At 36.3% G+C, this 26877-nt stretch overlaps 1 protein-coding gene across 1 annotated transcript in view; it reads right to left on the minus strand.

The window, feature by feature from the left end:
* Positions 1–13909, minus strand: part of MGAT4C (MGAT4 family member C) — a 28906-nt gene extending 14997 nt beyond the window's left edge. The window contains 1 exon segment of the mRNA XM_064419658.1: positions 13892–13909. Within this exon segment, the coding sequence (XP_064275728.1) occupies positions 13892–13894 (3 nt within the window). The 5' untranslated portion in view covers positions 13895–13909.
* Positions 13910–26877: the final 12968 nt, after the last annotated feature.

A 26877-nucleotide genomic window follows, 5' to 3' on the forward strand; every position in this document is an offset into this window, starting at 1 on the left:
CACTGAAAAAAGGATGGGCTAAAGAAGTAGGTTTTAGAAAAGAATTTGAAAGGCATCGTTATCCTTGATACACAGAAAGTGAGAGATTATTTCAAACACTAATGTAGCATACAGATACATACAGACCCAAACAGTTTTGGAAAAGGGATCAGAGTTTGGGAGGAAACAGATGATTCAGCTGAGGCAAATTACTGAACAATGCAGAAAAACAAAGAGCTTAAATTCAAAGCAGGTGTTGGTGGATGAAGTGTCTTTCCTGTCTAACAGCTTCAGAGTGATATAAAATGGAGTCAAAAACTCTTGCTGTAACATTCTGAGCAAAATGTAACACATTTCTTCTGGCGTGGAAGAGTCAAATCTAATCAAGGGGAAGAGATGACTATGAAGTATGGAGTTGCATTGACTTAGATGGTACACCACTATCTAATCCATCATTGGATGGATGGCTGTATACCACTACATTTATTTTATCAACTGAGTTGTAGTGTAAAATATGAGTTTTAGAAAAACTATATAGACACTAAGTTAATGGCATGTGGAAGAAGCCTGGAAGATAAAAAAAAAACCCAAAAACAACAAACAAACAAAGAAACCTGAAATAACCCTGAATTTCTGCTCCACAGAGACAAAGCAGAGAGTAAAATAAAACAGCATTGGCATCAAGATGGAAGAAACAGGTAACTGTGATATCCAAGGAGAGTGAGATTAGAAGCTTTTAGAGATACATGAGTGGAGTATAAGTCTGCATCAGAAATACAGGAAGAAACCCTGTATAATGAAATAGCACTGGGCATCATTCAGAGAGGAGAATTTTTAGAAAGGTGAGGATATACATTAAGTTACATATATACGTAATAGATTTTATCCATTGACTCATGAATTAATGGAAGGAATACATGGATACAAGTATAGATAGATTCACAGAAGATAAAACTTTAATGAATAGCTGTCACACATTACATTTATACAGTATGAGAATACTAGGATTATGACAAGCTATGGGTATCAGAAGCTATGGATAATCAGAAGCTATGGCTAAATTCCTTGTGTCTATTAGGGACCAGCAAGAATAAACTGGAGGGACATCCTGGTGTGGAGATACTTCAGCTCTCAGTCCCTTCACTCAAAGCACAGACTGTATGAGCTAATGTCTCAGCAACCCTTCCTACATGTGTTAACTTATACCTCAATGTCCCACAGCCTTCAAGGTTTAGAGCTAAGAGCTTGTCAAGTGCCATGGATAACCCTGCTTTAATAGAATTGCACTGAGACAAACAGCTTTTGGGGATAAAAAAAAAGAACAGAAATGTTTGACCAAAGCTGACTAATCTTCATGAAAAGAATTTCATCTGATGAAAAGAGATTCTGATGAAATCAGTTTATGGTTTTCTCATCAGCACACCCTGTAGCCTCACATAATAGAAAGGTGAGTGGCTTTTTCAGAGAACTGCAAAATCACAGAAAGGTTGAGGCTGAAAGGGACCTTTAGAAGTCATCGGTTCCACTCTCCAGGTCTGTGTAGTGCTGCCTGGAACCAGGTGCCCTCAGTTGTGTCCAGACAGCTTTTGAATATAGGCAAGGAGTGAGATGCACACATTGTCTGGGCAGCATGCACCAGTGCTCTGACACCCTCACAGTAAATGATGTTCAGAGGGAACCTCCTGTGCTTCAATTTGTACCCATTAACTCTGTCCTGTCACTGGGCACTGCTGGCTCTGCTTTCTTTGCATTGTCTATTCAGGTCTTCCCATACAGAGTAAGATTCTCTCTGAGCCTCATATTCTCCAGACTTAACTCTCCCAGCTGTGTCAATCTTTTCCTACAGCAATGATGCTCCAGTCCTTTAAACATCTTTGGGGCCCTTCCTTGGACTCTGTTTGCCATGTCCATATCTCTCCTTTAGTGAGGAGCCTGGAACTGGGTACAACACTCTAGGAGTGGCCTCAGCAGAGCCAAGTACAGCACAACCCTTGACCTTCTGGCAGTACTTTGTCTGAGGAGGCCAGGATACTTTTTACCTTTGCGTGAGTCAGCACAGGCAGGATGCAGGAACAAACATAAAACTATCAACCAAATGCACAGAGTACATTTACTTTTGTTATTCCACCAGCTGGGGATCCTCAAAACAGGACCCAGGCATACAAACAGAGCTCCAAGCACTGTAGAGCTTGGTCCATGCTAGAGGGTCACTGAACCTGCTGGTTTTGCCTGTCTATCAGGGATTTGCACAGGCATAGTTTACCACTGTTCTTCATCTTTCCTGCAGCAGAGAATAAATCTCCAGAATGTTTGATAGGGTGTCTCTAAGCCTATCACAGGCCTATATTATCTAAACACAGATGTTCTGCTTGTCAAACACACAAGGCTAAACAGCAATTAATATGATATATGTGTTTTTTGACACCCCAGATGTAAGTCACTTGAGTGTGTGTTTACAGTACTCCTTGCCAATTTTCTGTTATTTCCCCACAGTCTTTGCTGCAAGGGCACATTACTGGCTCTTCTTCAAATTCCTGTCAGCTGTGGCTGCCAGGTCCTCTTCTGCTAAGCTGCTTTCCAGCTGGGTGGTGCCCAGCATATATTGATGTAAGGAGTTGTTATTGGTGCAAGATTTTGAACTTCTCCTTGTTGACACCTGAGGTTTCTGTCAGCCCAATTCTCCAGCCTGTCAAGGTCCCTTTCAATTGTTGCACAACTCAGCGGCATATCAGCCACTCCTCTCAGTTTTGTGTCGTCCACAATCATTTAGTTATTTGTAAACCTGATGTGGAGCAAAACCTCTCAGCTAAAAAAACCCAAAGAGCCTCCTTGCATTTGCATATATGTGACTAATTTCAACCTATCATTTGACGCAACCTTAACCCTGAAGGGGGTTCTAGGAACTGAGTTGTGAAAATAATTCTCCATCCTTTTCTTGCTTCACAGTGTTTGTGGCTTGTAAGAAGACAGCACCAGAGATGAAGAACCCTGAGAGATTTTATCTCATTAGGAATGAGTGTCATTTTTTGTGATAAGTATTCACTTCTGAGGAGATACCCTTGGTGTTGGATAGAATGGGCCTATGTCAATTATTGAAAGATGTTTTTACCTGGTATGCTTTCATATTGCTTCACAGAGGTTACATAATGACATGAATTTGGGGGACACTGCCAAGATCAAAAAGTAACTTTTTTTATATGGTAACTTCCAAATATTTTTATTACTTTTTTTTTTTTTAATTAATTGCATGGTTGGGTCCTTTAACATCTACTTTGACTAGGTTTAACTTTTTCAGAAGAGGAAGAAAGTCCATTTAGAAAGTTGGCTAAATTTTAAGGGGCAACTGTCCAGCTCATGAGATTCTACCATATAATTGGATATTTGCACAAAACCATGTATCTGTGAAGGCCATGGTGCCCCTGGGAAATAATGTAAAATAGATTAGAAAATTAAATGCCAGAATTTTTTTTTTTTTACTGGCCATACTACTAATTTGTTTCTAAGACAAAAATTTCATTAAGACTTTCCAATGAGCACCCAGGCACCAACTTCCTGGTCAATAAAATAACTTGTTTGGTAGAGAAGGCTTAGAAAACTATGGATAGATGTGTGACCAACAATTCTTCAAGAAATTTTGATGAATAACCATATATAAGATGAAACAAATTCTTTACAAAATGCTGTATTTGTTTGTTTTTTCGTTGAATGCTTTTTGTCTTCATCTACTGTTGCATCCAAAACATATTTTTTTTATAATTTATTTTCAACAGAAGCAATCCAATGTGTGGACAAAATACATCCAAAATTTTTCATCTTCTGCTTTGATTCTTCAGTAAGAGTAACTAGCAGAAACCTAAAGTAGATCTCTGAAACTGTTCCTGAGTTCAAAACGCAGCAGCCTTGATTGCATTAGTTTGGTTTTTAACAAGAAAGAACTAAAATAATTTTTGCTGTTGAGTGGACTGTGTTATTTATGGAATAGTCTGACCTTGACCAATTACATTAATTGACGCTGTGTAAGGAAGGAAGATGGTTTTAGAGGTACCTAAAATCTGCGATGTTATCCTGTAGTCTAAGGCAATTTGTTCATGGAAGATAAGCAGGATCTGTAGTGGAAGGGGTAAATAGCTCTCTTACCAGTATCAGCACTGCTTTTGCCTTCTGAGTTAATATTAGTTTAGAGCCCTTGTGAATAAATCCTTCGAAGAAGAGAGGCAGACCAGGCGCACTAGCAGCTTCCAATTGCAATGATGATGAATTCAACTTTAATCATCTGATTTCCCACAGACTTCATAAAACTGGCTCTTGGCACAGTTAAAGGAGACCTTGGATGAATAGCTTCATGCCAAGCTAACAGGCATTTCAGATCCATGAAGCTGAGTAGCATGGGATCTCTGCAAGTACAACGACTTATCTAAAGCTGCTTTCAGTGAGCACGGCCATGCTACCCTTTATCTCTGTGACCTGTCAAGTAAAACTAGTTTGGAGAGAAGGGAACATCTCTCCAAATCCTGTGCCTGTGGAAATCTCTGCTATTCAGTGAGCAGCTGAAGCCTGATTTCATTGAACTGATGCACCATTATTCAAAGGAACAGTGGAGAAGGAGAGGGCATCACTACTTCTGTCTTGCAGCAGATTAGTTTCTCATTTTTCTGGGAGATGTTGAATTCATTTTATTTCTAGCTTCAATTTATGTTTTAGTATCATTATGTTTGGTGGTATCTGTTAGGCTGTGTCAAGGATAATTTTGTAACCTAATTAAAAAAACTTTCCCCCTTGCCTTTCTTGAAATCAAAACAAAGCAAAACTGAAAAAAACCCCAAAAACTATCAACAAAATAGCTGGATAATATAGTCAACCTGTCAGCTGCCAAATAGGTTTTTTATCCTTACCACATGTCAAACCTGATGATCAATAAAGGCTTAAATTACTTTTTCCGCTATTCTATATTTCAGTTATTATAAATAAAATCAAGCCATGGCAAGAAAACACCATTAGTTACTGAGGTTTCTATTACAAAAATATTTTTTTATTCCTTATTTTTCCAAATAATTTGTTAAGTAATCAGAGCCTAGTATCAGAGGCTGTATAAATATTTATAAATATATTTGATGTTTTTTTCTTGAGTGTTTTAAGGTAAACTTCCAATCCACTTTTCCTCTGAAGAAGCTATTAAATATTTTCCCACATTAGTGACTGAAGACTCCTTCATGTGTCTTAAATCATATCAATATATAAAAATAAGGCCAATAAATAAACCAGATATTTCAATTAAATTCAACACATGGACAGGAAGGGATTTCTCACTATATTAACATCAATAAATCTAAATGTGCACTTTCAACATCTGTTTTATCTCATTTTTACAATGCCAGCCGCTACAGTATCATTTGGAAAGAAAAGAGAATTTTAGAGTTTTGGAGAAAGAAAGTACTATAAAAGAGTTTTTCACTAAAAAATTACATTTCTCTGCAAGTAAAGTTCAAATGAGACCAACTGATAAGTTACACTTTTATCTGGACCTGTGTAAGTGTAGCATTTTTACTGAGAAGAAAAGCAACCAGAATATCCACAGCATCTTAAATAAAGTGAAAACAAAAAGAACAGAAAAAAAATCTCCATGGCAAGTTAAAAATAATTTGCTTTTTATTCTATATTTTACATAATTTCTTAGATTTGCCCCTTGTAGGTACACTTGCTTTCTTATTTTTGAATAGCTCCTAAACTGCAGAAATTAGTTTAATGGTGAGTCTTATGTAATGACGTGTTCCACTTTGCTCAAACTGGTTCCTTCAGAGCACTAACCATGCAATATCCTTCTGAATCAGACTTTGTAGAGGCTTCTCACCACCAGTGAGAGCTCAGGGAAATCAAAAGTCTAACTCAGCACTGGCAAGAAAAACTGTTGTAAATGCTCATAAAATCTCAGTACCCTATGTTTTTCTAATGAATTACAATGTAAATATATTTTGTGAGCCTCAAGGAAAAGAGATATGGCATCTTTTCAAGTAAGGCTTTCAGGAATGACTACAACAGAAGAACACATAATAACTTCATTGACAGATGCACAAAGTTCCTCAGGTGATACTTTCAGGCTACTGCTCCATTACTGATTGTTGGGTGATATGTCTATTGGATGTATGCCCCATTGTTTGAGAGCTCACTGGAGTTGTGCTTCACTGTTTTTTTAAAATTACATTTGCTTGGCCAAACACAGACACCTAAGCTTTGTCTTCATTTGTAGCCAATGAAGAAAAGTATTTCTAAACCCTGATTCATCTCACTAAAAGACTACTTTCTAAAATACATCAGATGATTGTGCCCCCAAAATGCCCATTTCTATTCACTGGCTACAAAAACATCTTGAGATGTCATACTCAGTTATACACAAAGGGAGGAATTCCTTTCATATTCCCTTAGTAATTTCCTTTTGCTTCCTTTTTAAGCACAGCACATAATCAATAAGCCACTGTCTCTATCTCCAAAACATGAAACTACAGCACAGACTTACACCTATCCTCAGAAATGTCTTAATCTACAACAATACAAGGCCACACCCTCCATCATCCCCATCTATGCACTATAGCTGGCACATCTTGTCTGCAGTAGACTGCTGCAAGTTTCCCTCCATTAAAAATCTTAAGGGTGGTTTTCTATCCCAAGATAGTTCCCTTTGTGCATTTCACAAACCAGTTCTCTGACTCCAGGTATCAGACTCTGCAGCTTCCCCCCCTGGTTTTACCCAGAACATGGTTTTGGTGCTTCTAGAGTTTCCATTCAATAGATTCATCACAGTACAGCACACAGCAGACAGACTATTAGCTGTATGCCACACAGTAGGTACCTAGTAGCTTTACTGCAGGATATATGAAGTTTGAAAGAGATACCTATCGAAGGGCTTAACAGCCACAGTGGACCCATGCACTTAAGTTGTGTTAATGGGGAAACTTATTTGAGGTGGAATAAGATTTCTGAGTAGCAGGGCATTAAGTCAGAGAGCTGTTTCATTTCAACACATTATGGGGTGTTCAACGCACGTACTGGGTCTGGCTGAAATGGAGTTCATCTCCCCACAGCAGCCCTCACAGTGCTGTTCTTTGCATTGGCATCTAGAAAGGTGCTGAAAACACACCAGTGTTTTTTGGCTACTGCTGAGCAGCACTGGCACAGCACCAAAGCTGTCTCTCAGCATTTAGTAGGATGGGGGGGGCAAAATCCTGGGAAAGGACACAACTAGGCCATCTGACCCAAACTGATCAAAGGGATATTCTGTACCGTATGATGTCAGCTCAGATATAAAAGGTAAGGAAAGCAGGTGGAAGGGGAGCATTTATTATTTACAATGTTTGCCTTCTGGAACAAGTGATATGTTCCTGCATGCTGAAGCCCTGCTTTCTGGCTGCAAGCTGTGTGAGAATATGCTTTTTAATGGAAGCTCTAGAGACCATGGATGCATCTTCATCAACTGCAGGCACAATGTCCTTGGGAAAAAATTATTCACAGTATTGCTGATTATCAATATTTTTCAATTGTAAATATTTAGCAACCAAGTTTTATGACAGTCTCTTCTGTGTGTGAATTAGGGAAGTGGGACTAAACATATCTGCAAATGCAGCCAAGCAAGCACAGAGTGACTTGCTGTATTTGTAGAGTGGAAATATGTGACTCAGACATATAACTATAGTAAATTAGAGGAAAATGACTGAACTGACTGCAAGTGGAAAATCAGGTAGATATATTGCTTCTTTTGTTTTAAGTTTACGGTTGTTAATTTTATATGAATCCTTCATGCTGATAATAAGCACAGGAAGAAAAATGAAGGGGAAAAGCCAAAAATTCTGTCTTTGTCATCAGTCTTTGATTGAAGTAAGTATAGTAGCTTACGATACTTATATATGAGGGGCTTATATATATATACCTATATATATATACTTATATATATATACTTATATATATATGGGGCTTATATATATACTTATATACTTATATATATGAGGGGTTCATGTACTAGAACATTTTTAGAATTCTTTGCTGGCAAAATTTCTGCATGTTTGTGCTTGGGATATTTTTAATGCTTCACCATGAATTTTGGAAGTAGACACTTCAAGAAGAGCTGTAAAGTTACATGGAAAATGATGTGATTTCTTTCCACTCTTCCTGGTGACTTCCAGAGCATGAAGCCAAAAGCCAGACGTAGTTATGGTTTTAGGTGTCATCAGCTTTCAGTATGACATAGTATCTAATAGTGGCTCAGGACGTATGCAGTATATTTTTTAAACTTGGACTTAGGAGAAGTAGAAGAATTTCAATATTATTAAAATTTTTATACCAATGAATGCTTGAGCTCTACTGACCATTGAGACTGTACTATAAAGGCAACATTTTCTGTGTCACTTTCTAATACAACTGGACTGTAGATATCAGCCTAGGCTTTAAATGTTGTTTTGACCTCTGACTGTACAAATCCTATAACATCAACATGATATAACCTTGTAACATCATTAGGTGAAATAACATCTTTCTGTGATTCCATTGAGCTATGTCAATACATTACTTTAACGTGATACTTGAAAAGTTGGTTTGTTGCCTAAAAGAAGGGTATTCCAGCAAATTTGTGTGCAGTAAAGAGCCTAGTTAATTTTTTAGTCTATCTGCAGAAACAAGGATGATTAGAAATAAATTGCATATTATACATTACCTGGATTTATCTGTTGTTTATTTTGCCTGAATATTTCACATTCTGTAGCTCAGTAAGTACAGAGTGGTTTTCTATTGCTTGATGTTTCTGTTAAACTACATGACAATGCAGTTTGTGTTTTTATACTGGCTTAGAGTGTGCAATGACATATAAAGAAGGGCAAAAATATAACATATTTCAAAAATTAGATTAAATTAGTGCTACAGAAAGGCACACCTTTCACTAGACCTAGCTATTCAGAATTCCATCCAACCCGGCCTTGAACATTTCCAGGGATGGGGCATCCACAGCTTCTCTGGCAGCCTGTTCCAGTGCCTCACCAACCTCACAGTAAATAATTTCTTTCTAATATCTAATCTACACCTGCCCTATTTCAGTTTGAATCCATTCCTCTTAGTCCTGTCACTACATATTCTGTTTAGAAGATTATTTGTAGGCTTTTCTAAGTTTATGTAAGTTAAAAATATGGAAACACACATGCATGAGGTAATAATTAGTTAACTCAGCAAAAATATTGATAAAACATGATCACTTAGGTTGACTATTTGCAATTACTCTCTTCCATGTAGTCAAGTTGAAATACATGATTCTACTTCCTTAAGTGGTTATAAGAGAGAAAAAAAATGCTCTTTGCTGGAGATAACTATATTTTTCAAAGAGTTCACAGTTTTTAAAATTACTTCATTAAACAGACAATTATTTCTGAGATTTTTTACCTGACCTCTTTATGCTTTGAAATCTGGCTTGTAAGCCTCGTATTTGTACAGCACTTTCTTTATAAATGACTCCATATTTTTACAGAATACAATGACAAAAATTACAACCTAAGAAATGCTTAAGAATTTGAAACATTGTGGAAAATGAAGAGAAAATCTGCAGGTGATATGTGAGCTCAGTTTTCAGTTTGATGAAGTTCTATTGTATACATTAGCAGCAATTATGTCTCCCTTTACAAAGAGACTTCTGTATTCCTAAAATGAATAAACGTTGATTTTGCATGAAAAGCAGAATATCCTTATTAATGAATATGATTTCAACCAAGAAAAATGGCTAATGTGATTTATTTTTCTATCATACTAAAACTGATATTTTAATTCAAAATTATTAGAATTAAAATAGGCTTTACCCTTCTCTGTTATATTACCGTGTAGCTTAAAATTTTGATAGCTGTGAATCGGGGACTTGATCTTAGTATTTCAAAGGCAAGATCTAAACCACAAAGTAAATGATAAGAAATAAAGTGAGAAAAAAACCCCAAACCATTAAATAGATTTAAGATGGAGAGAAGCAGAAAATGTGCTTTGATTAACTGAAAGGTTAATTACTGAAAGACTTCCTCCACATAGCATACTGTTAATTAGAATGTCTGAGCAATGTGTGATTTAATTTAACACTATGAAAAAGGCCAACATGACATAGTAAACATCTTGATTCTTCTTTTGTTTGTGAAATATATAACTTGGTGTTTCATTCTACTCTGGACTAAAAGAAAGCTGCTTTTCCTTTTTTCTTTATTTTAATAGATGAAAGACAAGGTTAAAAAAATGAGATTTTGGTAGGGATGACACCAATTACATAATAGATTAGTGTTCTTCCCCACCTTAGCTCTGATCTGTTAAGCACATTGGACACAGAACAGAAGTGTTTGTACAACAGGGTTTCTGGTCACCTCAAGAGGAATATTAGGGCATCTTCCAGAAAGCAGCAAGTCTTGAAACTTACATTCCTTTTCTAAGATTTTGAGAAAAGTCTTGTCATAAGAATGGAAAATATAGTCCTGAAAGTGTTCCACAACAATGGAACTTCCAGTACAGTACCAGACTGTCCTACTTATGTCTCACCAGAAACTCCTCACTTCTTATGCCTCCAAGCAAACCAAGCAAACCATCAGCAGCACACATGTAAAGGTACTGACAGTTAGCAAAATGTATGCAGAGCCCAGAAAAGTCATCAAATTTGGCATCTCCTGGGTGTACTTCAAGAACTGAAGGACTGAAAAATTCCTGATTTACAAGGAGCTATAGAAATTGACAGAACTGATACAATATTGGATAGTGAATTTGAGGGAGTCTGGGACAGAGATCATGAGATTTGAGTCCCCATTGTGGGTGGATGTATACATTTAATAAGCCATTTTGATGGGCAAGTTTTTTATAGGATAATCAAAAAGACAGACTGGGATTAGTAATGTAGTACAAGGCATAAAACCAAGAATTAATTGTTGTGTTACTGTCTCCCACACTTCGTGCTGTGAAGGCAGTTCCTTGAAGCTGGTTGATAGTACTGTGAGCAGAAACAGCAACACTTTCAACCATTAGGAGAGAATTCATCCTCTGGTTTAATCACGTAAGCATTAGTCATATAATCCATGCTGCTTACACAGGTACTCGTTATAAGGTAATCAAATGTCTGCTAAGACAGCTGATGCAGAAAGGTGCTCTGAATAGGTAAACTCTTTTCATGTACTCCACTTTTTTAAGAGTTAAGTTAGGTAAGGTGACTCCCGTCTTTAGATATTGCTGTAGATTTTGAGAAGTCTAGAAATGTAGAGCCAATTTCTCCAAATTTTATTTGAAGCAGATTGGTAGAATCTCATCACAGTAGTAAGAAAAGGAAACTGGAAATAACGTGACAAGCAGCACGATACAAGTAGGAAGAAAAATGCAAAATTTCCTAATGCTATACAATTAATTTTCCAAGGATGTAAAAATCCACATTGTCACAGGCTAATAATTAGAGACAGCTTATTGTTGTTCAAGGACTTTTAGCATGACCTGCTCTTGTATAATGACTTTTATTGTCCATTGCAGAATCAGGGTACCCATTTCCATTTATGCTGCTTTATGGATAATTCATTAAAATCTACCCAGCACAGGCTAACATTAATTTGAAAAAAAAATGGCTGCCTCTTCAGCCTTAGACTTATTTCTATTTAACTAACCCATGTTAATAGTAATTAACTAAAGCAGAAATAAATCAAGAAGTACAAGACAGTGCAACAAGGAAGATAGAAGAAAATATGTCTCAACAAAAGAAAATGTCCACTCTGTCCTCCACCTTTGGGAGAGAAGTTTTGATACCATTTAGTTTAATGTAAGCAAGCCCCAAATGCATCAGTTAAAAAAAAAGTATTGGAAAGGAAGAGGGAGTGATCACTTCTCATTCCTCTTCAATCCCCAAATAACAAGGCCTAGTCAAAAACTAGAGGACTCAACAGCTTCTCCTGTAACACACATTGTACCCGCCATGGCAACTACCTGGTTAAACACCTTTTCCCTGTAGTGGCACAAGTTTACAAAAGAGCTGTAATTTTCTTTCTCCATACTTCTATCCTTTCTTCTAGCTCCATGTGATTTGCAGGACAGTGTCATAATTGGAGAAATCAAAGAAAATGGAATATTGGGAATCAGGTCTGCTTTTGACAGCAACACTACTAAAACACATATAAAATTCTTAAATAAACTTGGAGCATTAAATAAAAACATCAGACCCTTTTTCTGGTCTGAAAAACCTCAATATTTTAATCTGAACAGACATAATGCTTTTTACAGTGCATCATTTCTGTTGGAGTTAAAAAAAAAGAGAAGTAGTTTAGACTGAGAAAGATTTGCCAACAAGACAAACCTACACTCACAGACATCTAATTCTCTAAGCTTTCATGATTAATATTTTATAGCCCTCACTGATCTGCCCAATCTTGAGGAAAAATGTGGCACAGCTAAAGAATTTATCTGCATCAAACAGGAGGTAAAATGCAAACTAAAATAGAGATGTCATAGTAAAGTATTGGGCTTGCTCACTGTTAGCTGAAACACTGCATGGAGTGCTTTATTTGAGCAGCAGAAACAACATTAGCATACACAAGTATGATGGCATACCCATTAAGAGAAAAATATGATGAATGCTATTTTTAAGATTTTTTTTAACTCTACTTCAGCACTTCATTTTATATAGTCATTCTATAAAGTAACAACCATATCTTTTGCTGCAGATTTTTGTAAGAAGTATTTCAAATTTAGCCTATCAACATTTTTGATTTATCAGCATTAGAGAAAATGTAAAAAGGAAATTCTTCTTTTTCTGCATTCACTGATGAACATCAATAAGACATCAAAGATACTGACTGTGGTAAAGACATTTAAGGAGACCATACAGTTCAAATAATTTTGTTAGTGAGTCAGTTTGCCTTAGTGAAATGCGAAAATATAAGAACAGAAGGACTGTACTGTACTCTGTAATGACTTTATCAGTTATGCTGAGGTGTAGCAGGAATAACACATTTGCCTGTGGCAAAGAGGAAACAAAGAATTTACACAGAAAAAGATACTGGTTATAACTCAATTAATACATGCCGGTTACAAAAGACTGACCATGAATCATCATTTGATGGTAATATAGTGATGTATGAGGTTTAAATCCCTAGGTTAAGTTCCTTGTTTGTCCTGCCTAGACTGTGTTGTGTGACTCAGGTCACAAGGACACAGCTATGTAATTTGCAAACAGTCCAGAGCAAACATTGGTGCAACTCCTTGTCAGACTAAAATAAGCTATGAAAACGAGGCTCTGGCTTGTGATACACTTCTCTGTACTGTGTTAACTACATAAGAAGTGACCTGTTTCTTCATCATCCCTTTTAATCACAGGATGTTGGTGAGATATTGAGCAGTTCCTGAAAACTGACAAGTCCAAAACCACTAATTCTCCAGGAAGGTTATCTTTATGTACAACCCTTGTGATGGGGCTTTTCTGGAGTCACAGCATTTCCACTTCCAAGGTAGAAGTGCTAGTTGAGGGGGTGGTCAATGGAATTCATACAGTTAATACAATTTCTACATGGAATCCAGTATAACCAACACTAGAAAAGGTCAGCTCTGGTTTTGTCTAGCCAAAGCTTGAAAATCTCCAAGGACATTCCACAACCTTCTTGGGTACCCTGTTGCAGTGCTGCCCTGCCATTCCAGTAGATTTTTCTTGTTTAGGTGTCTAATATGAAACTCTCAGGATGTAATCTCTGACACTGGTAGAGTACTAAAGCTACAATTCCACTACCTACTATTAAATATAATAATTAAATATGAAAAAAAAAACAACCATAAAAACACTTACAACATTTCATTTGTGCCACCAGATGCAGGGACTGAAAATTTCAGTGCGAAGTCATCTCACAACAGCTCATAAGAAAGACATGAACAATTTCCTAGTAGAACGCCTTACCATTTGCAGATCCAAGTGAGAAACTGAAAGACAAAAAATGAAAATACTTTTTTCAAATCTCACCAACTTTATTAGGAACAACTATGGTAATTACTACCAGTGTGTATCAATGGGAAAGTTATTCTATTTTCTATACAACAATTAAAATGCCGATGATATTCAATCATCTGTATTTTAGAATCTGATAGTTAAGAGTTAGTGTTACCAATGTTCAAGTAGACCCACATCCTCATAGCACACCCTTAACAGTAGTTAAAAATTCATATCTGGGGAGAAATAACAAGTGCAAAGGGGAAGATAGAAGGAAGGCAAATCACAGCTTGAAGTGTGTTATCTCTTAAGATGCCTTATTTGAATGAATATAGCCAGCTGAAAATCTGCCTGTGGATCTCCAATGAACCAGTGATGTTTTCATCAAAACTAAATCAGATTGCCCTAATTCCCAAAGCATTGTTGAAAACTATAAGAAGGGAGAGTGCTACCATAAGTGGCATACTAGGAATATGAGAACATATTTCTGATTGTCCCAGCAACTGTTCTACAAACTGCAGAAGAAAAAGCTTTAAAAAGGATATCTGGGGAGGGGAAGGGAAGGGAAGGGAAGGGAAGGGAAGGGAAGGGAAGGGAAGGGAAGGGAAGGGAAGGGAAGGGAAGGGAAGGGAAGGGAAGGGAAGGGAAGGGAAGGGAAGGGAAGGGAAGGGAAGGGAAGGGAAGGGAAGGGAAGGGAAGGGAAGGGAAGGGAAGGGAAGGGAAGGGAAGGGAAGGGAAGGGAAGGGAAGGGAAGGGAAGGGAAGGGAAGGGAAGGGAAGGGAAGGGCATTGGTTCAGGAGCCAACACATCTAACTACAGGGGAGTAAAGAACACAGTACCTTTGGCAAACTGTTAATCCCTTAACCTTGGACAATGTTACAGCATACAGTTTCCTACTTATTAACACCACAAGAAATTTTTATCCTGTGCTGAAATGAGAAACTACAGTATTTTTATAACTTCCCTATGTTAAAATGAAAACAGCATAGGGATGCAGTACCAAGATAAATGATCCAGCCTGTCTTTTGCCATTAAATCCTTAGTAATATTACCTGTTAAATACAAAATTTGAGTAGACAGATAAATTGCTTCTCTGATTCCTCCACATACTAAAGCACACCATGGTCTTCAGGACAAAATGAAACCTGAGTAGATAGCATAAAACTCCCTTTACAAATAGCCAAGAAAATTACTGAAATGATAAATTTTTTTATTACTATAGACATAAATGATGGTCAATGGTGTATTTGCTTAGACTGTGGGGAACTTAACACAGCTATAAAAAGAGAGCTGTTAAATTATAGATGATGATGATGATGACAATGATAATAATAATAACAATAATAATAATGCTGCAACAAAGAGAGCATGTCAAACTGCCAAAACAAACAAACAAAAAAAAATCAGAGCATAATTTGGAAAAGCAGAACTCATGTCTAAATTATATGCATCCTCAGGTTTACAGCAATGAAAATCATCTCAGCACTAAGCATTGTAGGGAGTAAAGATTCTTACAGTGTCAGCTAGTAATAGCCTCATGTCTGGCCATTTATCATGAGGCTGTGTATGTGAACACTGGAAAAACAAAGGGAAAAAAAAGCTCAAAAAAATCCAAATCTACAGAAGTCTCATCCTAGTCACTGAAAAATAATCAATATATAACTTGGTTTAATGTTTGACATTTTTATTTTGCAATGCTTCCACTATATGACAATAATATTCTCCACACATAATAACAATTTGAGCTCCTGGCTCATGTCTTAGAAAGAAGTGATTTATTATTGAAGAGTTTCTGCTTGTGATAGAGGACTAGGAACAACGCAAACCAAACTGATTAGTGAATAGACAAAAATTATTCTGCCTCTTTTTTTTTCCTTTTTTTTTTTTTATTGAGAAGGCTGAAAGAAAGATCCCTGGTTTATGCAAATTGCCACAGGTCTACTGAAATTGAAATCACCTTTTTCTGCCCTCTCAGAAATTTTTCTTCACTTTACACTTCCTTCCCCAGAGTTATTTTTCATATCAATAGACAAAAAAAGGACAGTAAACCATGAATGCTGTTTCTTAATTTCTTTCCAGTTACAGATTAAAAGCTGCTGATGATTCTTTTTTTGATATGAATAAGCTACTGAAAATAGTTACTCAAAATCATGCTTGGAAAATATTCTTAAGTAATTTTTCAAATGGCTTCAATTTTCATGTGTAGCATATCCATAATATATTGTCCCCATATTTCTTTGTGCTATAGGCAGGATGTTATGACTGATATATTATGTCACTCTAGAAAAGTACTGAAAGGGAAGTCATACCAATGTTCTTTTTAATCTACTAAATAATCATAAAGGAGATTTTTATATTTCTAGTAGTCCTCATGGATGATAGGCAAGCCTGTCCCTGTGCCACTTTCTTCCAGTCCTTATTCTTTAATCTCTTGAAACCTATCAAAAGGCTTTTTCAATGGCACCCATCTCCTTTTGTAGTCTGCCAGAAGCAAATGCTGGCAGCTCTCTGAACACCACTCATTGAACCTGCACCATTCCCAGAGCAAAGCTGTGCTCCACGTGCGGGACACTGTGCCAAGTCAGCTGATGTTTGTACTGGGCATCACTGCTCTTGTGCCCAGCGTGAACCTCGAGGCTGCCTAAGGATTTCAGGAAGGAAAGCAGGGGATGGAAAAGGGCTGTTTTTACATAGACTCATCTCTTTCAGCAAAGGCAGTTTCTGATGTGTAAAAGGAGGGGGATATTTTCCAGAGGGATCAAGTACAGCTGTTACAGGAATTTATATAAGCTTTCCTGAAAATGTTAAATTCAGTTTGCCTAGTGAAATCTATGAATACGTGTAAGTCTAGGAAAATAAAATAAAGAAGTCAAAATACATATTATTTAAATTTAGAAGCCAATATCAGCTTTGATTCTTTTTCACAGCAATAGAGAAGTTTTAATGTCTGCAAGATGGGCTGGAATATTTAAAACTTGAATGGTTTAAAGGACTAATTTAACATAAACTCCAATTCTCCTGAACTTCAAAAGTGTTCCATGTAATAATTTTAGGTACTATTCCTCTTGCATTTGTGAATAAATAAATGCGCACTAACACATGTATGTAAAAGACTTAGAATTTAATAAAATATTAAAAGCTACATTTGGAGTTTTTAAAAACTTTACTCTTATCTTCCATTTTCACTGAAATAAAGCTTTTAATACCAGTCTGCATTACCTCTTTTTCCTATTTTATTTTTGATATTATAAAGTTTTGCACAGACACTCTACGGTTTTATACCGCAAAAGAAGTGCACCTTTCTTCCTAAACCATCAGTGTCTGTCAGAAACCATTTAATCTTTTCAATCCTCTATGCTACTCATTTAGTAGGATTAATTTCTAGTAATTGTTCTTGCATACTGCAATCAAATAGTAAAGATTTTCATACATGTGTTCAAACCAAACCACTCAGTTTTTCTTTCTCCATTTCAGCAGAAATACACACAAGATTATGCATGTATGTATGTATGTATGTATGTATGTATCTATCTATCTATCTATCTATCTATCTATCTATCTATCATCTATCTATCTAATCTTTCAGCAGCTAGGTTTATAGAACAAACTGCTCTTTCTTATTTACTGGGGTGGGAGAAATGATTGCTTCCTGAAGACGGGCAATGTTATTCCAGTGGTAGACTTGTGTAAATGTCAGAAGTACCTTCCTGGGAAGTGGGGTGTCTGTGAAAATCAGAAACCACTACAAACCCAATCTGAGTGCCTAAACATTTCAGGAAAAAAAAAATTCATAGATTTTTTTTTCAAAATCAATACATAGAACTAAGTGAACAGCTGTAGTGTTCTGCAGTGCTGTGCATTTACACACATTTAAGCAACTCACATCTTGACATATTGTGCTGGGAAAAGGTCTACATGACCAGAAAAACCATGTAAAAATAGGTTGGTTCTACAAGAGAGTTTTGATTCTCACTCACTTCATGAAAGTATTGCTTTCCAATAATTTTAAAATGGTTTAAAATAGAACTGTATAAAAAGTACAAATATAACAATGCTACACAATTGCAATTAGCACTTATTAAAGAGCCAATGAGATATAACAATTTTTTCATACATTCTGTAAAAAAGAAAAACAACATGGTCCACAAGGATACCATCGAATGGATAAATATGTCATCTAACTTTTTTGATTTTTTTTTTTTGTTTTTTTTCCTAAACATCTGTACATACAAAAAAAAAAATGGCAGAGGGAAAGAAGAGGGAAAGAACATTTAAAATTAATAGAATGACAGAAATGTATTCAGGTTTTACTTAATTTCACTTACATTGGGATTACTATGACAACTAATAATGCTCCACTAAGGCTGGGAGTATAAGAGAAACAAAACCAAGAATTTATAAGTCTTGAATTCACAGTAAGCAAAGTGCAAAAATAAGCATTTGAGTGCTAGCTTACCACCATAAAAAAATAAAAGCAAATTTATATCAAGCATGAAAGAAGCATGGAAGCATGGAAGCATGGAAAAAGTATATGCTCTCCATATGAGTTTTTAAAATGTTTAATGGCAGAGTTTAAAATATTTAATGGCGTATTCTTCCCTTACAAAGTTGCATACTACAGTATTACAGTATCTATTCAGATATGATAGTAATTAATTTTAAAAACAATTCAATATGAAAGAACATATTACAAGACAATTCAGATACTTCTCAGTACTTATGATATTACATCTGAAGATAAATCAATTTAGTATTACTGAAAATCTGAAATGGTTTTTCATCATTTCATACTTTACAGTGTAAATTTAAAGTTATTGTAATATTTTCTATTTGCTTCTTAAAGAAAAGCTCTCAGTCATATCAATTAAAGTAGTAAACATATTTACATTGACAAAATGTCACTAAAAATTCTTTTACTGAATGATAGCACTTAAAGTTCAGCTTCTTTTGTTTATAAATTATTTTTATGTTTTATTTTTATAGTCCTTATAAAAATAAAAGTGAAAATAATTTTGTCAAATAAAAATTTCAGGCAGATTAAATTTAGAAGTACTATTGACAGAATAGAATAATTTTCATGTGTGTTAGAATTTTAGAGCTATTGATATAGCTAAATTGTAGCATTATAAAAATAATTTAATTTGATTATTTACTTAGTGATATATTTGTGGTATAATTATGATATACAGTTTAAATAGATTAAAAGCTTTTCAGTACTAGTGCATAAAGACTTTGAACTGAACTTCTAGAAATTGAAAGTGTTCTTTCAATTTATTGACTTTAGTAGATTGAAAGAAACCTATAACCATGTGAGGACATGCTAAGAATAAAGTACAACTCATATAAAAGATTAATGACTTGCTTTTTAATATTTTATCAACCTCTAGAAAATGTGTTGAAAGCTTACAGGTTGTAATTTTGATTGAAAGAGAGCCAAAAAAAAGTTTATAATAGTTTTAAAGCAATCTTGGTTTTCAGAAACTCATAAAAGAAAGTGTTTCTTATAATATTTTGCCCTTTTTGGCTAAAATTCTTTCACATATAAACACTAGGTGCTCAAGAAAATGACCAATGCATCATTTTTACGTTATCACTTCAGAAGGAAAGTGAAGCAGCTTGGTAAGAAATATTTTCATTGTGTTCTCTTATGCTGCTTTCTGTTAAACTCTTGAAGTAAAAATAAATTCAAAACTAAGTATTTTTTTGTTGCCTGAACCAGCTGGACATTTAATGCATCCCTTGACAAAAGAGTAGATTGTGCAAAACATAAATTTTTACTGGCTACTGATGAGCCACTTTTGAACAGTTGGTTAGGCTTCAAACAAAAGTTCTTGTCATTTTTCTATTTGTAGGCAGTCCATTTCACTTTTGAAGACTTCTCCCCACTGTGCAGTCACCAGATAGTTGCCCAAAGATTTGGCTCAAAGGTAGCTATGATTGGAACTCTTATACAGGACACCATCTTTGAGACATTTACACCAAAACATTTCCTTAATATTTTTTTTTCAAAGTCCATACTTAGATCCAAGTGAACAGCTACGGTGTTCTGCAGTGCCTTACATCTACATGGGTTTAATCAACTGACACCTGACATGCATCTTTCCACCATGCTCCCTTCCTCATAACCTTGACTATTCAGTTCCCAGGAAAACTTTGGAAAACTGATCTTTGCTCATTATCTAGATCCCCATGGAATATCAGAGACTTAGAACAGTATTGACTTTCTCTCAGTGAATTTTCCCTCTCAGGCACTTCATATAAGAGAGAAGATGGAGTGGCATCCCTGTCCCCAGCAAGGAGACCTGCTGAAGGATACTGCTCTGCAAAATCCCACTCCATTGAGAGGACTGGCTCTTTGGGAGGTTTTGCACTGCTAGTTTGCTTTGTGAGATTGGCTCCCAGCCCATGTTACATGGTGAGTTGTCCATTCCTGTCCTCATGCTGCAAAGCTGCTCTCCTAGCACAGCAAAGGTGGAAGGGCTTGGAGGGCAAATCATAGTATATACTGTGCAGAATAGAAAAGAAGGAGAAATGCAGGGAAGTTAAGGAGCTGGCAAGCACCACACACACTGAATGGCCTGTGGGACTTGCACAACATGTGTCCGCAGAGGGCAGTCAGATTTTTTGGTCTCTACAGGCACAGTTTGGGGTTCTTTTTTCACCTCCAGTTTGGGCTTCTCACAACAAAGGCATTGAAGTGGAAGAGCATGTCCATCAAAGGAAAATGATGCTGGCAAAGAGTCTATAGCACAAGTCTGATGAGGAGGTGCTGATGGAGCTGAGGTTGTTTAGCCTGGAGAAAATAGACTCAGGAGAGACATTATCACTCTCTACAACTGCCTGAAAGGAGGCTGTAGCCAGATGGGTGCCAGTCTCTTCTTCCAAGTAACAAGAAACAGAAAAAGAGGAAAGAGTATCAGGTTGCTCCAGGGGAGATTTTGATTATTAAAAACCATTTCTTCACTGAATGTGTTAGCCTTTTCTCTGGGAAAGGTACTTGGCAGCCCTGCATCTCTTTTCTAAAGAGATGTTAATGAAAGAAACTGTACCTATGGACTCTAATTAGCATACATACATACACACCAGCAGACCAGGAGCACTAATTCCACATTTCCTTTATGGAAAGTTCAGTAGGTCACTTCTGGTCTTTTCTTGCCTTCAGAACCCTTCACATCCCACACCTCACCATTACACTGCCCTACACCAGCACACAGCAAGAAGAAAACACACTGGGGAGTCTATCTTCAAGCATTAGCAAAGTTAAAATGTTCACCATCTTCATTAACCATCTTTCTCTCTCAGCCCAGGAAAACAGACTTAAATGTGTCTGTCCAATCTAAGCTTCTTAGGGTGGAGAATCCTGGCACTCCATGCATGGTCCTGAGTCACCTGTACTCCCTTGTGAACCCAGCAGTTCTGAGAGGAAACAGAGTGCACTCAGTAGCAGATCACAGTCTGTTGATACATAGTCTTTTTAGTGGACCTAGCAACCGAACCAAGAAAGAGACTCCAGTATTTTGCATTTCTTTCTCATGTCCAAAACCACACAACAAATAGTTGTCTGGTTTCTACAGGTATAATGGATGTTAAATCTCAAGATGTTAGGCAGCATGGCCCTTCCTTGTCTCTGGGTGGTGTCCTCTTTAGTTGGTAGATGGCAGGATCTGGAGTTACAGCACAGGAACCTCAGAGCTGAATCTGTGTCCAATGGACATATTGTGCAAACACCCTCTTGATTGGGAGCACTGTACCCTTAGCTCCATGCTGGAACCTAGGAGACAGAAGACTCCTCTGCAAAATGAGACAGATTATTAACTTGATCTTTATACCTTTACGCACATCATGCACTGCAATGAATAGAAAAAAATCTGTTCTTAATGTCCTCCAAACACATAAATAAGAATGATAGGATGCCACTTGGGACTGGCAGGTTACCTCTGTCCTTCAGGAACACTGCCTGAGCATCAGGCAGGATAAGAGCTGCGGGGATGTGAAGCAACAGGCAAACACCAGCCAGGTCCTGCTGTGCACAGCCATGAACCCAGAGGTTAGAGAGCTACATACAGCAAAACAGGCATAGGGCAGGTAAGACTTCTGCCCAGGGTAGAGAGAAAACAGTTTCTGAGCTCTTTTTACATAATGGGCACCAAATCCTCACCTTCTCATGAAGAAGCCTCTCTTATTGTCCCAGGTGGACAGTGGTAGGGAAGCCTTTATTTCTGAGCCTCCTGTCACTGCCCTAGTGAACATGATTACTGAGGTCAATGCTGCAGAGACCAACACAAAGGCTCTCAATACAATGCCACTGCTGTCTCAATGCCAAGAAAAGCAAGACCACAATTAAAGCTGAAAAGAACTTCAAGCCTGCAGGCTCATTAGAAATAGTGTCGCTAGGACAAGCAGCAGAGCTAACTGCTGCTCCAGAAATGTCTTCAGATTAGTCCTTCTGACATCACTGATACATAAGAGCATCATGAATGTCATTAAAGTCAGACAGGCTCCTGAATAAAGGCTATTAACATGCACAAGAACTGGCAAGCATTGCTCTGTGTTTCATATTCTGATTCATCCTGCAGTTCACACTGTATTTGTGCAAAGCTGTCTTTTCAATGTAAATATGTGCTTCATACTGGAATTAGAAAAAATAATTATTGTGGTATCCAGGATGAAGTATATCAATACAAAACTTTTTTGGAAGTGTTTCAAATTTCTAAATGGACATTTAACAATGAAATCAATAGTTTAGTTAGTGATCCAATTGCTAACATAGACATTTATAAATGGCAAATGTGTTGATACTCCAGATACAATTACTTTCCTACCTTTATTACCTTTTTTTACTTTCTTACTTTAAGACAAATAGGACTGAAGTGATTTCTCAAGTTTGGGAACACATCTGGTCCCAATAGTCAGTAATTTGCTGCATTTACATTGAAAATAGGCAAGTAAGCCAAAATGCAACCCACTGCCATATTGCCTTTCTTGTCCAGATGTGGGGAGCCAGTAGACTGAGGTATGCTTTTATTTCTGGCCTATAAATATGTAGGGAAGTCCCCACTAGGTCTCAGAGGCACAGAGAGATAGTATCCCTGTGTGTCAACATCCAGCTGGATCCTGTGGCTAGGACTGGATACCACAATGCAGACCTGTGTTATGAAGACTTTTGATTAAAATATTCTTTTGGACTATCTTCAAACTTAATTTCAGACAAGACTGGAAAATCCATTAATCCTGATATACATGATTTGCACATAGTTTATATTGTACTGATTAATATTAGGTCAGATATTATAGTGCTAATTTATACCAATTTCTTAAGCAGATGACACAATAATATATTATCATTGCAGATATTTCACTTAATGAGAATCATGTAGAGTCTTGCAGTTCCCAAATGACTCTCAGTGAACAGCATAATGACCTAACAGCTTTCCACTAATTTTAAGTATGAATATTTATATATTTAGAAAGTCAAAATGCTAAATGGTTATGGATTGTAGATAGATCTCACTACCACTGTGAGATAGCTTTACAACTGCATTATTAAATTCAGAAAAATAATGAAAATAATGCTATGAATGATGGAAATTGTAAGTCAAAAGTTATTTCATTGTTAGGTAAAGATTACTGAAATACATATTTTTTTGTATAAGTCCTTTTATGTGAATCACAGAACTTCATGTTAGGAGTCTATATTGGACTATTATCCATTTTAGTTGAATATTTAAAGCCGAGAGATAAAAAACTGATGGAAAAAATGTTAATACAATCAAAAATTTGATAGTATTAACAGTAAAAATTTAAGGCGTCCTGATTAACTTCTCCAAGGAAAAGGAGATGTTATTTGTATATATAACCTGAAAATCTGTCATGTCTTTACATTAAAGAAAATATATATGACTCTTATACATGGGTATTTTTATAAGACAGGCATTCTTTTAATAACAAGACAGCAAACTATCAGAGCTGTCTTGGGAAAGCTGGGTTCAACAGTTATTGCCTACAGATAATCCGTGTCAGCCAGGTCAAGACACTTCACTCTGCTTCCCAGTTCCAGGGTAACCAAGGTTTTAAAGGAATCCTCTGGTTGTTGACCTAATGCTCTACAACCATACAGCAGACATGATACCCAAAAGAATCCACAAACATTCTCTGAGGGTCAGAAAGCACTTCTCCTTTCATGGAAAACTTAGATTTACAGGGCAGAAGTTCACAGAATGGGAATATAAACTTTCTTAAGAGGAAGTAGGGGGAGATCAAAGGCGCTGGTCAGCATGCTACAACTCTGGATGGATTTATTATGAGAAAATTCTCAGTTACTACCAGCTGCACCTCAAATTACAGATGCAACTAACTTAAACAAATAAAGCTGCCAGATATAACTGTAAGGGAAAAAAAAATCCTTCTTCACCTATTACCACCTTTGAAACTCGAGATTTTGTCTCTGTTAAATCTTTTTGTTGGAAAGTTATGTTGATCAGGGGTCAGAGCTCTGCAAGCAATCAGAAGCTCTAAGCCTCACAGGGGAAATATTTGCGGAATTTGACGGGTCATGGCAGTTAGAAGGCATGCAGGCTCTTATTGTAACCTTTAGGCCTTCAACACCATTCCTGAACATAACATCGCCCTCAAAATAGTTAGGTGCCAACATTTTGTGAAATGAAACCCTTAAGACCTCTTCCAAGCATATGAAGCAGCAAAAAATATTGAATTTCAAGCTCACAGAAATTTCTATTTCTACAGAAAAGGAAAGAATTCCTTAGAGTTGCTGGGGGAATTAATAGGTCATGGTCAAACAACATATAACATACAATAAGATGACTAGGTGGATTTTGTAAAGCAAACCCAAGAGTTTTTCTTTTTAACTTTCACTTTGTTGAAAGAGAGTTTTAGTTTTATTTTTAAATTTATTCTGGTGCAGTTAATTATGTACATATGCATTAAATTATGCATATACATATGCATCATATATGAGTTATGTATATACATATACGCTCATGAAAAAATAGGAGACGGAATTCAAGTGAAAAAGCACTTGTTTTTCAGTGCTTTCAAAGTTAATGTTTAATTAGAAATATTCTGTGTTGGATGTTTTGCAAATTTTTAGTGAAAGGGTTTTAGAATGCAGTCTATTATAACTACCATGTCAGAAAAATTGAGTAAATTATCCATAATTCAAAGCCATAGTACATAATTGTCCAAATTTCTTATGAAGAATGCTGAAATAGGCTGTGATTTTTTCAGTCATTTTAGAGACTAGCATTACTATCAGGCTCCTCTGTACACTTTATCTGTCTCATGGAATACTAATGTAACTCAACAAAAAGCATCCAAATAAAAAGTTTTGTAAAATCTCAGAGAGAAATTACCAATACAGCAAAAGAATCTTACATAATTCAAAACTGCCACCATCTATAATTTAAGATACTGGGGCATTGCTCTTAATAATCTAGTTGTAAAAAATACCAATATGGCTCACAGAAACATTTACTGTATTTTATGATAGGAGAATACAAAACTGAATTCTGCTAAGATGTATACAGGGACTGTGTTTTAATCTGTTTGTGCTGGTATTGTTTCCCTGGGATATTCTAGCTAGCCTACTGAATCAAGGCATAGAATTCCAAACAAACTTTTCTTGTTATGGAAGATTTTTCTTTTTTCCCTCTAGGTAATGCCGCTGTTGTGTTTACCTTATATATAGACTGTGATGCCAATCTAATTTCTATATGACAAGCAGTTTTGAGTCATGTATTGATCTAGTATTTCCTGAAGAATCTGTCCTTTTCCCCTTTATTCCCATCACTAAAATCTGATAGACTCTTGCCTGCATGAAAGTTGCTTTGAAAGAAAGAAATCAAGAATGCCTGTCTCTGTCAGTGTCTTATGGGCTGGGAGGAATTCAGCTGCATGGAGCTGTCTTGTGGAAGAAGGGTTTGTTTCTACCTCCTCTTCACACAGAGGCCTTGTGACAGCAAACTTTTCTGCTCAGTGAACCCACACTATTTCTCCATGGTCTGGCAAGAGTCTAGCTCCGCATGGGAACATTCAGTGATTTTGGCAGGAAGTCTTAAAGGAATATGAGTGAGAAAGGGGAAAACCCCCCATATTTAATGTTATATAAACTTCACTAAATCTGAGCAAACTCTCACATGAGACAATGAAATCACTGCTTCTAGAAGGAAAGTCACTTGTTAAATTATAACATTTTTCCAATAGTACAAAGGAAAGTTTGGGATAATAATCTGTAACAGAAAACACTTGACACGCTAAATATGTGTGTGGTTTTTTTAAATGTGATGAAATTTAAATATGATTTACAGTTATGAAAACAAGATTTAGCTAGCTTTGAAACACAAGATTATTATATTCTGTTTAGCAGTGGGCCATAAATATATATGTATGTATATAGATGTAGTAGTTCACTTTTAGAAGCATATTATATTTTTGTCCACAGAAACCTATATTAAAAATATATGTTGTAGCACTTTCTTCCATCTTTTTCATCATTATTCATGCTACATAGCAATAGCTGTAAAAGACTTAGCAAGATTTATTCCTAGAAAATTAAAAAGTGACACAAATACATTTCACTAAAACACTTGTAAATGAAAAGAATACTTGAAATTAAAACTGGAATACAACCTTGGCATGTGCAACAATTCTGGTATGATCAATGACTTCAACTCGACGCTCTCTACTCAGGTAAAGAAATGAAAGATCACATACATCGTAACAGTTAGCTACACTTGAAGCTGAGAAGCACTGGACAAATGATGGTACAAAAAAACGCTCTGAAATTTTAAGCCATCAGAATTCAAATGCCAGAAGCAAGTTAAACAATACTGAAGGAAATAGCTGACATATAAAAGAAACAGCACTCTACAGATAAAAGAGGAAAAACAAATAAAAGGAGTTTGGTTCTGATTTGATTCTCAGCCTCTAAATGACAGCTA

This window comes from Passer domesticus, chromosome 5 (genome assembly GCF_036417665.1).
Source record: "Passer domesticus isolate bPasDom1 chromosome 5, bPasDom1.hap1, whole genome shotgun sequence".
NCBI classification, from domain to species: Eukaryota; Metazoa; Chordata; class Aves; order Passeriformes; family Passeridae; genus Passer; species Passer domesticus.